The 16,649-nt window shown below is 41.2% G+C and overlaps 1 protein-coding gene across 1 annotated transcript in view; it reads right to left on the bottom strand.

Moving 5' to 3' along the window:
* Positions 1-6: 6 nt before the first annotated feature.
* sos2 (son of sevenless homolog 2 (Drosophila)) overlaps positions 7-16,649 on the bottom strand; it is a 28,336-nt gene continuing 11,693 nt past the window's right edge. Inside the window, exons 3-24 of the mRNA XM_008313111.3 lie at positions 15,402-15,527; positions 15,164-15,295; positions 14,377-14,541; positions 14,083-14,289; positions 12,687-12,830; positions 12,458-12,568; positions 9,134-9,232; positions 8,889-9,016; positions 8,030-8,685; positions 7,837-7,918; positions 7,265-7,387; positions 6,203-6,315; positions 5,813-6,035; positions 5,603-5,722; positions 5,350-5,512; positions 4,468-4,585; positions 3,633-3,805; positions 3,417-3,533; positions 2,998-3,256; positions 2,874-2,918; positions 2,337-2,440; positions 7-2,044 (exon numbers count right to left, since the gene is read on the bottom strand). Coding sequence (XP_008311333.1) covers positions 1,547-2,044; positions 2,337-2,440; positions 2,874-2,918; positions 2,998-3,256; positions 3,417-3,533; positions 3,633-3,805; positions 4,468-4,585; positions 5,350-5,512; positions 5,603-5,722; positions 5,813-6,035; positions 6,203-6,315; positions 7,265-7,387; positions 7,837-7,918; positions 8,030-8,685; positions 8,889-9,016; positions 9,134-9,232; positions 12,458-12,568; positions 12,687-12,830; positions 14,083-14,289; positions 14,377-14,541; positions 15,164-15,295; positions 15,402-15,527 — 3,906 coding nt within the window. The 3' untranslated portion in view covers positions 7-1,546. The remainder of the gene's footprint in view (positions 2,045-2,336; positions 2,441-2,873; positions 2,919-2,997; positions 3,257-3,416; positions 3,534-3,632; positions 3,806-4,467; positions 4,586-5,349; positions 5,513-5,602; positions 5,723-5,812; positions 6,036-6,202; positions 6,316-7,264; positions 7,388-7,836; positions 7,919-8,029; positions 8,686-8,888; positions 9,017-9,133; positions 9,233-12,457; positions 12,569-12,686; positions 12,831-14,082; positions 14,290-14,376; positions 14,542-15,163; positions 15,296-15,401; positions 15,528-16,649) is intronic.

Genomic DNA, 16,649 nt, shown 5'->3' with positions numbered 1-16,649 from the left:
CCAAGTTCGATGTGCAAATGGAGTGTTCTTGGCCCTCTTTTTTTTCTCCAAGAGGACTAGAGCCTGGGGTCAGAGGTCACCGCTGTTGATTTTTCTATATAGTAAAGGAGAAGGCAACATGTCGCAGAAAATTGAGTCCTCAGCCAAAAAAAAAAAAAAAAAAATCCCACAAGATTCAGAGAGTTTCACTTGCGTCTCTTTACAGTCACAGTGTACAGTTGAGTTACAAGGGAGGACTCAGTGTCGCCTCCTGCTGTTAATGTCACATTTGTCTCAAAGATCTATGAGAAGAAAATCATCCCTTATTCCCCCTGCATAAAATAAGACTTTGGCAACTGTTTGTTTTTAGTTTGTAAGAAAATTGTGTGATGATGGAAATCTGCTGACTGCTGCTCACAGCTGCCGCCAAAGAGCTACGTTGATTTTGAGGAGGAGGAGGGGGAGGAAGAGGAGTTCAAACGGTGTGAGCTGCAGAGGGGCTCTAGGTGAGAACAATGCTGAAAGGAAAAGCGAAAACAGTTAAGGCTAAAATGTCCAAGGCCCTTCTGTGTTTGCTGCAACCTAGTGGCAGTAGAGGAGGGAGCGGTGGGGAGAGTTAAAGGAGAACCCTTGCCGTTTTTCAAGGTGATCAATTCTAGAAAATGACATGTTCTGAGTTGTCCTGCATTTTCTAATCGTTTCCAGTGGTTTTAAAGCAGAAATCTGGGGTTTGTGCTCAAAATACCATCACAAGTATAATACAACATGAGCCATTTACTTTGGAGATGCCACTGTGTGTGTGTTTCAGTGGGAGATTGATGAAGAAAGTATATAGTACAGACAGACATACAGACAAAAAATTTCCCTTGGTCTCATCTGTCATTTTTTGCTTATTTAACAGCTGAAAGAGCAAGTCGCTTTAACTAATCAGGACTGACATTTTTGGACTGCTTCACTGGTAGTGTTGCTTGCCTGCTAGTAATGTCTAACTGTCTATATCCATTGCTAATTAATTGGATCACACTAGCAGACAACAAAACAGGAATTAAGTTTGCTGAAAAAAAAAAAGGGGACAGCCCAAATGTCTTATAGGACTGGATTCATGTTGCATGGCACATGTACTGATATTGTGAGCACAGAGGTGGAAAGCACGATGTAACAGTCTGCCCCCTGGAGGTTTGCTTTATAACCAACTGCTGTAATTTAGTAACAACTCGACAAAGAGAACAACCTGATCCATGATTAACTCAATGTTACTGTTGTCTTCTGACAGTGCTCCATCAGCCTGAACAACAGCACAAAAATTGTCCTAGCTCCGTCAGAAGAACAGGCAGGTATAAAACACCCAACCCCTGGTTGTTTATTTGCTGGCACTCCGGTGTGGCACAGAGGGTTTGTGGTGAAGGCAGAGCTACAGATCCCCTGAGAGGCACGGTAGGGCAGCGATTGGTGGATGCAGAGGGAAGGTGAGCAGAATTAACAGTATAAAAAAAATCCATGTCCTGATCAGTTGCTGAAACTGCACTAGTAGTTTAAGGTTTGCATGTTAAAGCCACCGACTCCTGCCTCATTGGCTACTGTCTGTGTTTTCCACCAATGAGAGGCCGTGCAGTGGCGGCTGAAGCAGCTCCCTTTTGTATGTCTTTGGTGGGAGTTTGGGGAGTTGTGGGCTTGAGTTGTGGCGTGGAGGTACGGGTGGAGCGTTGATTTGGATGGGTAAAGGACAAAGGCTGTTCTGGCTGGCGCTGAGAATTCGCCTGGGAATGCGAGGAGACGGCGTGCTGGGTGGTGTGTTCGGGGAACTCGGGGAGCTGCCAAAGTCCCAGTGGTATCGACCAACGGGGGAAGGCTGCATGGGCGGGTAGTTGATAAAGATTTCAGGGGGGCGTTGAGGCACTGGAGGAGGTGTGTCAGGGAGAGGATCACGAGGTGGTGGAGGAGGCGGGCTTGGGAGGGGGCCGTCCATGGGAGGACCATTGTAGACCGGTGGGCGAGGCTGACTCCTGGGTAGAGGAGGCGGCAACCGAGGAGGAATGGCTGGAGGGCCATCGGACCTGGAGCTCAACTGGGACAAAGAGAAGCAAGACAGATATAATAATAAATCAATTACAACGGTGCAATGGTGGAGTCATGTCAAAAAAAGTTTTTCTGCCTTCAAACATACTACAGTAAAGAACAGTGAATGAAAAGAACAGACAAGAGAGAAATTCAAGGTACAAACACAAACAGACATGAATAAAAAACATTACACCAGGTTATTGGTCGCATCCATCAAAAATGTTTTGTGAGGAAAAATAAAAACTACTATAAGTCTCATCTCATTAGATTGTTTATCAGTTTAGTTCAGTTGGTTTTACCTTGGCTTCAGACATTGCATCTTTCCTTCTTGGTGGCAGAGGTGGAGGCTTTAGCAGCTCCTCTCCAAGCTGATGGAGGCTGCCGCAAGAAACAGACTGGAACTCTGGGAAAACAACACACTTCATCAGTTAGAAAGACACAGTTCTGCCTATGTGGTAGATGTCTCAAAGTCAAAATGGCTGGGGGTTACATCTTTATCTATGTGACAGTGACAGGCAGAACATATTATTACTCTTCCACTAGGTGGCAGCAGATGACTCAAAAAATAAAAGAGAGACTCAGTTTTTGAAGATCTTTCTTCAATTCCTGCGACTAATCAGCCATCTATTCAACTAAACAGGCCAGGATTTCACCGAGTTAGTAAATTGTGAGTAAAAAGACACTTGTGGGTTATTTTTGTTTGATGGTGCATCATGGGATTTTTCTGATGTAAAATAAACGCACAAAACATAAAACACTGCAATAGTCTATTTTAAGTTCTCAGTGAAAAGTTAGTAAGGTGCAGCCAGGAGATAGAATCTCAAAACTGCACTCACTTGAAGGGGAAGGCAGATGACCAGACGCAAAAACGGAATTACTTCCTGCAAAAACATAAAAAAGATTTAGCATTCTGTTACCCAAAGACAAAAATCACCAAAAGTGATCTCCTGCAGATCTCACCTCCATACGAGCTGCTCAGGTCGTGATCCATGAAGACTGAGCTGAGGTCCGAGGAGGCCGACTGTGGGGGAGTGGGCGTGTTTGGGGAGGTGGGCGCTGAGGCCGGCGTCTCCGTCTCGGTCTCAGCGATGCTACGGAAGGTGATCTTGTGAGGGGGCTCCCTCTCTAGGGGGACGGGGTGGCCCTTCATGGTGCCAGAGGTAGAGGTTCGCACAGGCCTGATCCCAGGGGACTTCAGAGGGTAGATGGTCTTCCTGGGCTGCAGGAGGTAGAAATATAGACTTAAAATAAGTTAAGAATGAAATATACTCTTTAATACTCGGGGCATTGAAAAAAACAAAACAAACCAGCTGATAAATCAGCAGATATTTTCATGTTCACATGAAGTTCACCAATGCAACATGAATGCAAGCTCTTACAAATCGGGGAGGCTGCCTGCAGTTCCGTGGCTCGATGTCCATGGATATTTTGAACAGGTAGTCGGCAAACTCCTTCTCGTTCCTGTTGCCCATGGGGTTCAAGTTCTCAAAGAACCTCTGGACAGAAGAAAAATAAATACAAGATATGAGTTGAAGATGTGAAAAACTGTGTTTCAAAGGAGGAAGAGGATCCTGGTGATGTGAGGGAGGCCTCACCCTTATGTCATGCTCCACCTTCAGACAGTACGGCTGGTTTTGATACTGTTGGATTTCCCCTGTGATTTCAGCAACTTTCCGTCTCTTGCTAAAGTTGATGAGCTCTTTGCCGTGGCGTTTGAGGAAGTCCGGGTTGCCTTCCTCTGTCTTTAGGATGTTGGTTAGATAGATACCTGAGGGTCAGGGAAGAAAGGATGTTAGCAACAGCAGGCTGCACTAAATTAAAAAAAAAATAGCTTCATACATTGAAAGGTAGTTTTCAAACACTCCAGCAGAGGGAGATCTAAGAACACCTCAACCATTACAGAACAAGACATGGCTGCTCATCTGTTAGCAAAAGAGGCAAACATCTGCATGTATGAACAAATACAACAATAAAGAATGTAAAAGTGGAGTTTTTTTTAGTCCAGGAATTTCAGGAAAACCGTAAACTCCCTAAAATGCCACTTTCACAACAAAAAGGTTGCTTGTTCGTGAGTCTTTTACATGAAGAAAAACTTCTGAAAAATGCACAATGGTAAGAAAACTATGTCACTCTGTATGACTCACGACTCAAAAACTGAACTCATCTCTTCTAAAGTGATGGCAACCTTACAGACTGCAATTTATTTAACTAAACCTGTACTTTCCTCCCACAAAAGGGAAATAAAACTGACTGAGAACGACAGAAAATGCCTCTAATGGTCAACAACAACCATTTCAACAGTTGAAGATAAAATGCCTTTACTACTATAACTACAGACCCAACCATTAATGCAAACCTCTGATAAATAGGTTTAAATGTAGAGGGACCAGTGAAGCAGTTATGACGGCCCATATAAAAATCTCATCTTACCAAAGAAAGGCACACAGGGTGGGTTTATTGATTTGAGCTTTGCCAAGTATTTCTTAAAATGGTCCTGGCTCAGGTCCACAGCTTCTTCCAGAATTTTCCTTTTCCTCTCTGGTATTCCCTGTAGGAAGGGAAAGGAGAAGCATTTCCATTAACAGGACTCATGTTAATACCGGAACGATAAACAATGTGTTGTCTCATCAGCTTCAGAACATTGTGTTGTTTAAAAAACAAATGATTTGGCAAAACAGGCTGGAAAAATGTGAGACGTACATTTAACATCAGACCTGTGTTAGAATGTTCACAGTGTAAACCTGACTTTAAATGCCCAAATGCAAACCGTAGATTGGGTTATTTAGTTTCTCTAGTTCGTTTTTTTAATATATATATATATCACAGCAACTCTAACACAAATGCTCTGTGGTGATTGTGGTAAGACTATTTAATTTTTTTAATACAAATATGTATTTGGAGCCATATGCCAAGCTTGAGTTGTCAAACATTATTAAATGTTTTAGTGTGAACTGATGTGATCATGTCAAATATTAAAGATTTTTTTTACCTCATGTGAAAATCACATTCTTTAAACAGCTGTTTTTATGTATTATTATATTTATTTTTGATCATTCAAATTAAATTGTGTAATTCAAGGGGACAATTCTGTTATTAACTTTTATTATGAGAACATGCACTGCCATGCTGCAATGACTTTAAAATTTATAAATCTTCTGGCCGCTAACAAGCAGCCTTATCTTCATCAGACTCTCTCTCTCTCTTTCCGTCTGCTTTTCATTTTGTGAAATTAGATAGTTAGAAAAACTAAAATAAATAATTTTTCAGGTAAAAGCAGTTGCATTGATTAGAAAATTAATGTAGTCCACCCACCTCAAAGGTGTGGTCGAGTCTGTAGACAGGGACGGAGTTGATAGCACTGACCACCTCCAGCACGCCATTAAAGTTGTTGAGCTCCTGGAAAACCTGCAGGATCTCTATGACCCGGGATAAAATGGCCACCCTCTCGTCCAGGTTCATCGTCTCCACGATGCACCTGAAGATGCACGCAAATGTATGGACACTGTTTTTTTACATCCTTAAATGTGCCTAATTAATCAATGTGTGTTCTTTCTATCTGACTCACTTCTCAAACCACAGCGTGAGGTTGGTGGTGTGACGGATCATGCGGAGCAAATTTGGCGAGTTCTTCTCCTTGTCCTCTTTGGTCCAGACGCTGCCGACCAGCTCAGACGGTCTAACAGCTCTGCGAAACAATTTTTTGAATTTGAAAGCAAAACAATCCAAACCTCCACCAGGCCTCTGTCTGACAACAGGTCTCTGAGTTGCCACTCACCTGTAAAGCTCCGACTCAAGCAGAGTCAGCTGGCGTGCAATCTCAATGGGGTGAAGGGTCATGAGGTCAAAGGTGTCCACATGTCCTGCCCGACAGATGTGCCATTCGATGGGAGGAGGTGGGCTCTCGAAGGTGATGTTGTGACTGATGCCGTTGGACTGCGTCTGCAGCTTCCTCTTTATGATCTTGTTGATGGACTCAACCCACTTTCTCATTGACTTACCTGAAAGGTTTATACATTGAAACAAATGTCACTGATGATTGATGAATAATATAAACTAAAGAAAATTATATATATTTAGGCATGTCAGGTGATATCCAATCAGATCAAGGCAGAAATAAGGATTTAAGAAGTGGTTTTAACTGATTATTTAATGATTATAAACCGACCTCTCAGTTGAATTTTGCTGGTGATGTATTCCTCAAGTCGACTCCTCAGCTCTGGGTCGTTCTCAAAGTCATAGAAATGATGTTCAACCCACTGACGGAAAACGTTCAGAACCCTGTGAAGCAAAAGAAAATATTCATCTTTTTGAGTCTGTGTTTGATGTTAGGAGTGTGATGCAGGGACACAGGGGGACAGCCGACTAAATGACTTAAAAAAAAACAAAAACAAAAAAACAGACAGTGGTCAGAGTTGGACAGTTTCTGGCAAGATGCCAGAGTATTTTGTTCTTCTTCTTGTCTTCATCAGTTGGTTATATTTAACTGGTAAAAACACTAAAATAGTGAGGGCATTTGCGTTCTTTAGGAAATAAGACATATTTCCACCTACTCCGAGTGTCCTGGTTAAAAATAGAATAAACAGTGGAACTAAGTCACAGTGTTTACCTAACAACAAAGCAACCACGCTACAACAAAGACTGTTTGGTAGCAGCTTGGTCCTGTATGTATGAACGTGTCATTTATTAATATTTTCTGAATGTTTTGAGGTGACTGACAGTTTAATCCCTTCATTCTGAAGACGTAGTGTCTAACATGTTTGAGCACATCAACTTTAAAACCAAAAGCTGCCTACCTACTTTACTGCTGCTGCCCTTCACTGGAGTTTGATACTGAGAGGCTTTCAGATTTTAATGACACTTAAGAGACTATTCCCGACTCTCCTGCTCCTTATAAGGATAAGAAGTCTAATACAAAAGTAATTCTGCGGCTCAGTGAGAACGTTCAGGCCTTAAGAGGAAGACAGTGTAAAAGAGCCAAACAACATAAGACAAAGACACAGAGTCTGTGTGGCATCTCAAAGCCCTTATTAGGAAAAAAGAGATGTTTTTTTTCTAAGAAAAAGAATGCACTTACATAGATGTTAAGATAAGGTTTGACAGTTTATCTATAGTTAAACACATCTGTAATGGTAGTTTATTTATTTGCCCATAATGTTCCTAAATGTCAGTAAATAAAGACGTTTTTTTAATGTTTGTTTTTTTCTAGTTTCTAGTTAAGACTTTGTACCTAAGTTGCACTGGCTGAACATATTCTTTTCGGAACCTCTGGAGCTCAGCTGCCATTGGTTGATCTCCGTTCCATAGGGCTTGTCGGTCCTCCTCAGTGGGTTCTGGCTCAGGGATCTCAATCCTGGGGAAAAAAGAAAAAAAATTCAAACAAAAAAAAAAACGATATGAAAGTTTGCTCTCCTGGTTCAAAAAAAAAAACAATATGAAAGTTTGCTCTCCTGGTTCCTATCCCATCTGTCTGTTTGTGCACAGTTTGAAAAAGTCAAATTACTAAGTAACTATGACACACCTGTCCTAATTGTACTTCTGATGTTCCACGGGGTTCTGTACTTGGTTCTATGGTCTTTAATATACACCCAATATAAGGGTAACATTTCAATGAACACATCAATAAAACCACAGTTGATTTACAAATCTGACCAATCTACTCTCCCACGAGCCTTCATTTCTTTACCTATACCTTCCCTTCCCCACACCTTGTAAAATATTCTAAAGAATGGCTTAAGATAAAGAACTTTGTAAAGAAATACTGCAGTAGATGAGAAGAAGGTTGATCTGGCGTTATCTTACCTGTCTATTAGCAGGGTGAGAAGCTCCTGTGGTTTACAGAATGAACGATAGGTGGTAAGAAACGTTCGGACAAAATTGGGATCTACAAACAGATGAGAAGGATAAATGAAAAACTGAACTTACTATACTATACTAAGCCTAGACATCATTTAAAGGTACAGTTTTAATGAGTCGATTTTTCCGAGCAGCTCACCAGCATACATATGGTAGGTAAGCCTTTCTATGAGTTTGACCACTGTGCCCGCCTTAATTATGGGAATGCCTGTTTTGCTCTGAACTTTGTCCTCAAACACTATATTCTCCTCAGAGTCCTGCACAGCAAAGCGGTAAACCTCCGGAGAGGGCAGTCTTAGAGGATGTGCCTGCTCCTCGTGCTGTAGCACTGTGTCCAACATGCGATCCAAAGTGGAGCGGTACTGAAGAGTCATCAGCGCCGCCATCCAGGATGCTTTCTCCTCTGCTGTTCGTGCACAAAAAACAGCACAGTTTTCGTCTTTTCCTACCAGTTCAAATGCATGTCGCAGCTCTATTGAGTCCTCGCGATCAGCAATGCGTATTTTCCGCAAAACAAACTTCTCCTTCAGGCGGTATTCCGCTCCACTGCCTGATCCTGGGAGCCGGGAGCTTTGGTTGGCCTTGCAGCTGATCATGAGGCCATCAAACAGAAAGTTGTGTCGCTCGTGTTTGGCACCGGCTCTTAAGAGCGGACCCTCCAGGATGAACTCGCTGCAACACTGACCAATGTCTTTTCCCTCCCAGCCATCAATGCTCTTCTGGATCTCGTTCATGCGTTTGATGGCGAGTTGCTTGCTACGAACCTGCCTGCTGTATAGGCGGTACATGGGTTCACTGTGGGTGGTGAAAAGCAATGCATTAATAAACTATAAACTAATAAATAAAAACACAATATTTATTAGTTGTCAATCTTTGACTTGAGTCTAAAAGGTTTTTTAACTTGGGAATCCAAAAACAATGTTTGGTTCTGTAAAAGTTCTTTAAAATAGTGAATGAAAAGATTAACTTTTTTATAAATATTAACATGGCAGACGTACCCTGGTTTACGGCGAGGCTGGTGCTTGGCATAGATACGATCCACGCTGCACTGAAGGTTAAGCAGAGCTGTGATGGCCTGCTTGAGACATTCTCTGTCATCTTGGTCTTCACTGCGTTCTTGAAGTTGCTGTAAAAATGGGGACAAACACAGGGACTTTGTTTAAAGCACATTAGGGGTTTACTTGTATATAAATGTTATTAACAGCAAGTGGTATTTTTATAGTTTGTCAGAACGAGAACATACCTGCAGTAACTCAAAGTAGTGCATACAGTGGTAAACTGGAACCATCATCAGCTGAGGAAGGACGTACTGGACCGCTTCCTTAAAACCCTCCGCAACTGACTGGAGACAAACAACCAATCATAGATGTTAATGTTGCATCAGTGTATTGATATATATAAACCAAGAAGAATGTTATTCAACATTTTATACAAAAAATTAGCCCATTCACACTTAAAATCCACACAAAATTCTCATAAGGCTTTCAATAAAAATAGTCCTAGTCTCCAAACATGGCTGATGGTTTCAAAAGAAACTACATATGTTTCGACTTTTGAGTGAAATATGCCCTTGACTTCCCAGTTTACTGTGTCACAAACATTTTTATCTAAAGTTCATAATCTCAAAGTCTTTGTCTGTGAATTTCAAAAATTAAAATCGCATTTAGATAACTGTCAAAAATCAAATCAGGACAGAGCACCTGTTAGTCGACAATACAATTAATCGCACATTGCTGATTTCTTTATGTTGACATGTTGCCCAAAAAAATTTGTAGTAGAGGAATTCTGTGACTTAAATTGTTAATTTTATCATATTCCATTTTAGAAGGGTGTCAGAGAAGAACAATGGGATCATGGATGTGGCGTTTAAACTCAGGCTGGAACAGATCAGGCTACGGGTTGAGGAGAGATTTGAGGGAGGGACGGCAGGGAGGCTGTCTGTGTAAATCTACAGGCCAGATAGAAAAGAGAGAGGGAGGAAAAGGAGGGAAAGTGGAGGGAGAAGAGGGGGCGTCATGGTATCCATTTAAATCTCCTGTTCCCCTGATAGACGATTCAGAATCAATAAGCTACTACTCAGACTCCACAGCAGCGGCCACACTGTCTGAGCAGGGGGGGTCTGTGTCTGCATGTTTGTTTGTATGTGTGTGTGTGTGTGTGTGTGTGTTTGCATGGAAAAGAAAAGCATTAGCTGTCTGACGCACACTGATGGACAGCTGTGGAATGATGTTATTCCGCACACTGATGGACAGCTGTGGAATGACGACCCGAGTTTATTTATCATGTTATTGAGATGTCAGCATCCTGCAGGTTTACACAATGTCACAAAGTGTTTTATACACAGGAAGAAGTTTAAAAGTAATTAAGAGTATAAAAGAAATAATAGTAAGATAATGGCAAGTATTGATAAATGAGCCAAGAAAATACTGAAATAGTTTAAATGTTACAGAGAACCAAAACAAAAAACAAAAAAACCCAGTGATGGGAATATAGAGCCAAAAGGATAATTAGTACGGAAATGTATTAGGCCCAGGCAAATAGCTAAAGATATAGTGAAATGGACCTAAAAGGTACCAAAGAAACAATCAAAACAACGATTACTTATTAGCCCAGATAGGCTAAAAGTTTTAGCCAAAGTTTAAAAAATGCCAAGAGACAACATTGATGAATAAAAAGCTCAAAGTTAAAAATATCAGTGTTTTTTAATCATCTGATAAATCTACTTTAAATATTCACAGGGCAACATTATCTCATGTTTCTTCACTGTTGGTGGCTATTAAAATGAAGTTGATATTAAACATGGAAACGTTTGCTGATTAATGTGATAGTTGACTAATGTGTTTGACAGAGCTGATGAGCTGTAAATAGTTTTGATTACGTCATGTTTTTTTCTGAGACCATGCATCACTTCGGCAGCTGCCTCCACATAAACCCACACAGAGGAGAGAGGAAAAGAGGGGAGAAAATGATCACAGGAACAACATGTTACCATTTTGCAGAGGCATCTTTTGCTGTCAACATCCACTGTTTATTTTCAACGCCAAATGTGTTTCATCCCTCCCTCCGCCTTTTTCCTCCCCTTTTCTCCTCCTCTTCTTCCCAAGGAGAAAAATGGCCTGCAGGGTGGCTGCCTGTTCTATTTTTAAAAGGCTATGTAATTTACCCACAATACCAAATGCTGCAGAGTGCAGGGGCTGAGTGCTCCAGAGACACATCTATCTGACCAAGGGGGAAGAGGCGGGGCGGCAGGGAGGAAGTGAGAGAGAAAGTCAAGAAGGATGGAGAGAGTAAAAGATGAAGAACATGCGGGGAGACAGAAACTGAAGGTAAAGCAGAGGTTTTAAATGATGGCCACTGTGAAATGTTTATGTTTGTAACAATGATCAAACTTTAAAGGAGTAAACAGTCAATGATGCTTCAAAGCAGGTGCAGAAATGTATGGCTAAGGCACCTAAAAGGCCAGGGATTGAAACAAAATAAACAAGATTATCCAGAGCTGGTCAAAAGCAGTTTGATCCATGGAGGGGTGGAGTTTTGGGCGTAAGCAGAGCAAAGGGGAGAGGTAAAGCCATTACAACATCTGCCCCTGGGACTGGTGCTGATGATCCAAGCACACAAGTCTGTAACTAGACACACACCAGTGATTCATTGGTTTAAGGTTTTTAGGGGAGAGAAGCAAAGAGAGTTTGGCGTTTTTATAAGTTGTTTGTGTGTTAAACCATCTACCAAGCTGACTTTGTTTTTCACCAGTACTGACAGATATTTGTATGTTTACAAGTAAAGCTTGTCCGATTGTAATGGTGTGACTCTCTAAAACCCCATAACAGAAGTAGTGACTGACATACTGCAGGCAGAAAACAGCTCATTTCTAAACATCTAACTACATCTATTCAGTGTAAAAACCCCAAAATAAAAGCATCAGCTCCTGCTATTGATGCATGTGAACAGACCCAGACTCTGCCCTCGTTCTTGGCCTGAGAAAACACCAGAAAATATTTCATCTTCAAAGGCTGTCGGAGTGCACCCCACCGAGCATAATTCAATGCTTTTCTTGTGAGGAATGTCCAAATAAAACAATGCTGCAGCAGTGTGTAAACCTACGCTGCACACTGAATATGTCATGACATGCTTTCAGGCTTTATGATGAGGAATTTCACCAGAAACCTGTGTTCAATTCAAAGAGAAAAAAAGGCCCACAGTGTTTGCCCGCTGCAAACACATGGGAAAGACCTGTTTGTGTAAACAGTACATATTTAAAACAAAAACTTTTTCATTTAACAATACCATTACAATTACTGAGTTTTTTTGGTTTACATTCATAAAATGACATTCCCTAACACAAACAAATGAATTGTAAATTGTTTAATTTTTTTAAAAGAAAATGTAATTAATAGAGATTACAGCTACAAAGTGATGACCGCAGCCACACGGTCTTCATAAAAAAGTAAATGATGTGAAAAAAGGAGCAAAACAGTCACTGAATCCTCCACAGCAGCTCTGATGTTTCTATTTTTCACTTACCGTCTCAAACCTGATTAAACAACGACCTGGAATTTGAATGGTTTACCTGAAAGTAAAGACCAACTGTCGGTCGTGCCATCAGGTTGTTGAAATGTTCATGGAAATCCTTGTTGAGGATGTCCTGAGACAAAGTCTCGTAGGGATCGAACGCCTGCTCCTAAAAACACAAGAGATTGAGTTAACCCTCACGCACCGACTTGGACAATTTTATTAATTAGCTACTTTAATATATTAAAAGGTAAACGGCTATTTGTAGTTAACCCAAGACTGTGTACCTCTGCCAGATCTTCAAAGCAGCTTCCCACCAGTGGATGAGGACTGCCATCAGCCGTCATCTCCACAGCATCCTCGATCAGACCCAGGAGCTTCACTGTCAGCTCGTGGATGTCCAGGATGTTACTGAAGATCACCTCAACGTCCTGCAACAGGAAACATGAGGAAAAAAGTCAGACACGGGATGAAGTAAAACAACCTTAGATGCACAGAAAGAAATCGCTGGCGGAGCTGGTCCTCATGTACCGAGCAGACCAAAGATCAGCCGTGCAACCAATTCCTTATGACTATAGAACTTAAAGTCGGTAACTTCAGTGCAATGAGTAAAAAACTATAACTCTGTTGAACTGTGTTTGCTTTTGCTTTCAGTTCAGCCTTCCTTGGATCAAACCTAATAAGAAAAGAAAAAAAACACTATAAACAACAACATCCTGAGTTTGGAAGAAATAGTTGGACCCTAAAATAGTCCACAGGGATTATTGACTGCTGGAATGTGAACAGAAACTCCACTCCTGTCATTCTTTGGCTGTAACACTGTCCTGACGTTGCGACATTATTCCAGGTTACAGTAGGCTGTGTTGCGACAGACATAATTGAAGTTATTCTGGCGTGGGGCTGCAGATGTTGTTCGTGTCTCTGTATAATTGCATGTTCTGCACTCCCCAGTGCCTCACAAAGGTTTATCCTCCTCACCCAAATGAAACCGCAAAATTACCCAAACCCCAAAATATTCAAAGCCACACCGAGCCATTAAAGTCAACTTTCCATTCACTTCAGCTCAACCGAAGACACATAGCTTAACATCATTCTGTAACTATTTTCTGGTATGGTATGTTAGGAATTTAAAAAGAGCTGATTCACAACAGATTTAACACAGGAATTATCACTTGTTTTTTTTCCCTTGAATAACATTTAAAAACAGTATGTCAGAAAGAATGGTTTCTGACGAGTAAGCACATTTAGGACAAGTCCGTGAGGCTGATTACTAGCAAGCCGATTACAGACTTCCAGCAGTAATCTTCAAAGAGTCTTAAGCTTGACTTAACTGAAATGACTTTGTAATTAGGTTTACAGTTGAAAACCTGACTGTGTTTACAGGTTGACTCTAGGCTGAGTTAGGAAACGCTACTGTATTCAATGTAAGGGCTGAAGAATGCCTGATCTATAGCCAAGGAAACAAGACAAAGTTACCTCACAAAATGACATGTTAGCCAAGAAAGATTATAGTTGAGACCAAAAGCTAGCAATATATAGCATATCTAGGCCTGACAACAACTAATAAAACTAAATATATTTTTTAAGTTATCATGACAATGATTCAAAATCCCCCTTGGAAACATGCCCTCTACATCATTCTACATCATTCCATCTATCTATTCTTCTGGCCATCCATCATACCTGAGCTGCGAATATTTTAGGGTTGGACAGGAAGTGGTGGCGAAACACTTTGATGATCAGGTCCAGTTCTCGCAGGTACTGACGCTCCTCTGCGATTTCAAGCCTGACCAGGTCATCGTACGTGAGCTCCCCAGAGGAGGACGGCTCCTCTGTGGACTGAGACATCAGGCCGATGTCCTCCTCCTGGTCAAACATGTCCATTAACACCTGGGAACCAACAGCAAGTATGTCATTACCAAACACAGGCGCTGGATCTAGAGCAGCTCCGGATGTTTGACAGTGTTTGTTCTTCACCTTGTCTGCACACATGGACACCTTGATGTCCTGTTGGTTGATCTCGTAGTGCCGAATGTTGCCAACGTAGTTTCCTGCCAGCTTCAGGATGTCTGCTGATATGTATTCAAGCACTGCTACGATGTAGAGGGAAACGTGGTAGTCTACTTTGTAGCCCAAGACCTCCTGTTAAACACAATTTAAAACAAAACCTTTACTATAGCCTTGGTTTCAACTCTTCTCTGGAGTCTGAATCTGGATGATTAACAGGTCTAATAAATTAACAACAGTCAAAATAGTGTGTGCGAATTTATGTTTTCAATGTTTCCTAGTAACTAGACTAATGTTCTGTCACAGAAAGCACAGAGACTACAGTCTTTACAAAACTTTTAGCTGCATTCTCATTTGTAGTTCATTCCTTTAGGTTTGCAAAAAAACTAATACATTTTATGTCAAAAGTTTGGCACTAGTTTCTAAAAGAACAGTAACAAATGGGTGGCTGAAAAATGAAGCAAAATAACTAACATTTATCTATTAAGTTTAAAAAAAAACCCGTTAAATTCAGCAGATTAAAACATATATCTATATATCTCTATAAATCTATATATATATTTTATTTTATCAAAACTTGTAATATTATAACCCAAAGCTGGAGTTAATGTGAGAAGATGAACAGAAAACAAAACTAAACCCTTCAAATTATACAGGAGACAACTTGAAGTCCAACTTGAAGTCTTAGTCCACAAAAAAGGACCTTGTTAAAAAGTTAAAAGCACTACCAATGTTTAGTTCCACACTCGTCCTGTACCTTAAGCAGTGGGTGTATCTTGTCCACAGGCAGGAGTAAGGGGTTCCTTCTCTTGCGTTTCTCGATTGCTGACTGTGCGTCTGCTATTGCCCACTTATCTATGGGGTGGGGGAATGTTTTTTGGACACGTTCCTGGACAGAAAGGAAAAAGACATTTATTTGTGTTTGAATGTGGGGATCGAAAGGTCTCAGAGCAACTGACAGTTTAACTGGACTCCGTCCCCGGATATTTATTCACCTCTACATCCTGCACAGAGCGAGGCTGGGCTACACACAACATGTTGAGCAGCTGCAGGATCAGCTCCTCGATGTACTGCAGCGCGTCCTCCTTTGCCGTGAGGTTTGGGTGGACCTGCTTCTGCACCTGAACGTCACAAAGAGGAAAAAGGAAACAGCTTATTAGAGCAGATTACCTCAGGCCCACAGATGTTTTACTTTTTAACAGCTGTGACACAGTGAAAACACACCATGATCTGCATCAAGACGTCAGCTGAAACTAGAATTTGAAAATCAAAGCACCAGCTGGTAAGATGCACCAGGTGACATGAAAGGTATAACGAAGGACACGTTCTCATAAATATCAGCATCTTCAGAAACTTCCAGGACTCATTTTCGGTCAGTTTAGTTGGCTGCAGACCAGTCTCACTGAGCACAGACCATGAGTAAGTCTACAGCTGGCTGGCTGTCTGGCACGCTAACAATTGAATTTTAAGGGAATGCAGACAAACGTATTGACAAATATGGCTTCACTTTTAAGTTTTGAAAGCGACTCTCCACATGTCTTGCAAGCCAATGTCAACAAGCCAATACTTTAGCTTTTTTCTTTTTACTTTTTCTAATAATTTTATCAATTGAATTTGTCAAAAAAATTGTGTAAAACACAAAGACCAACCTGCTGTTATTTGTCTTTCTGGTCCAGTGATAAAAACTAGCTACTTTAGATTAATAAGATGTGTAATGTAATGCTTGATTGTTGCTGCTTTATTTTTGCATCAAACAGAAAATGTATTCTGAATCTTTTTGTGCTTTCCATATCATCATCTTCCTCAGAACAAAGTAACCACCAACAATGTGGAAATTTTCTTCATAGCAGGTAGATGGCTAGTTTTGTGCGGTGGTAGGGCTCCTGCCTGCCACACATACAGTTAAATACCACCTTTTCCCCCAAGAATGGATCGTGTCAGAAAGGGCACCTGTCCCAAATCATGTCATACTAACAATAGGTGGAAACAGACTGCAAACCTCCAAACACAACTTCTTCATGCTTATATACAGGTATAAAAGATGTCCTTGGTGTGAGAGGTGAGGGAGGAACCGCTCCATCAGTAGGTGTGGTTATAGGCAGCACAGTTGAAAAGGTGTGGCTACACTGGGTTTAAAGGCAGTAAAAGAAGAACACCTCTCGACCAGCCTCCAACCTCCAGCCTACCAAAAGCTTCCGTCATTCGGGCCGAGCCCTTTTGCAGGCATGCTGTCAGTTGAGATA

The sequence above is a fragment of the Cynoglossus semilaevis genome, chromosome 1 (assembly GCF_000523025.1).
Source record: "Cynoglossus semilaevis isolate Cse_v1.0 chromosome 1, Cse_v1.0, whole genome shotgun sequence".
Lineage (NCBI taxonomy): Eukaryota > Metazoa > Chordata > Actinopteri > Pleuronectiformes > Cynoglossidae > Cynoglossus > Cynoglossus semilaevis.
This window is presented reverse-complemented; position numbering and strand designations above follow the sequence as displayed.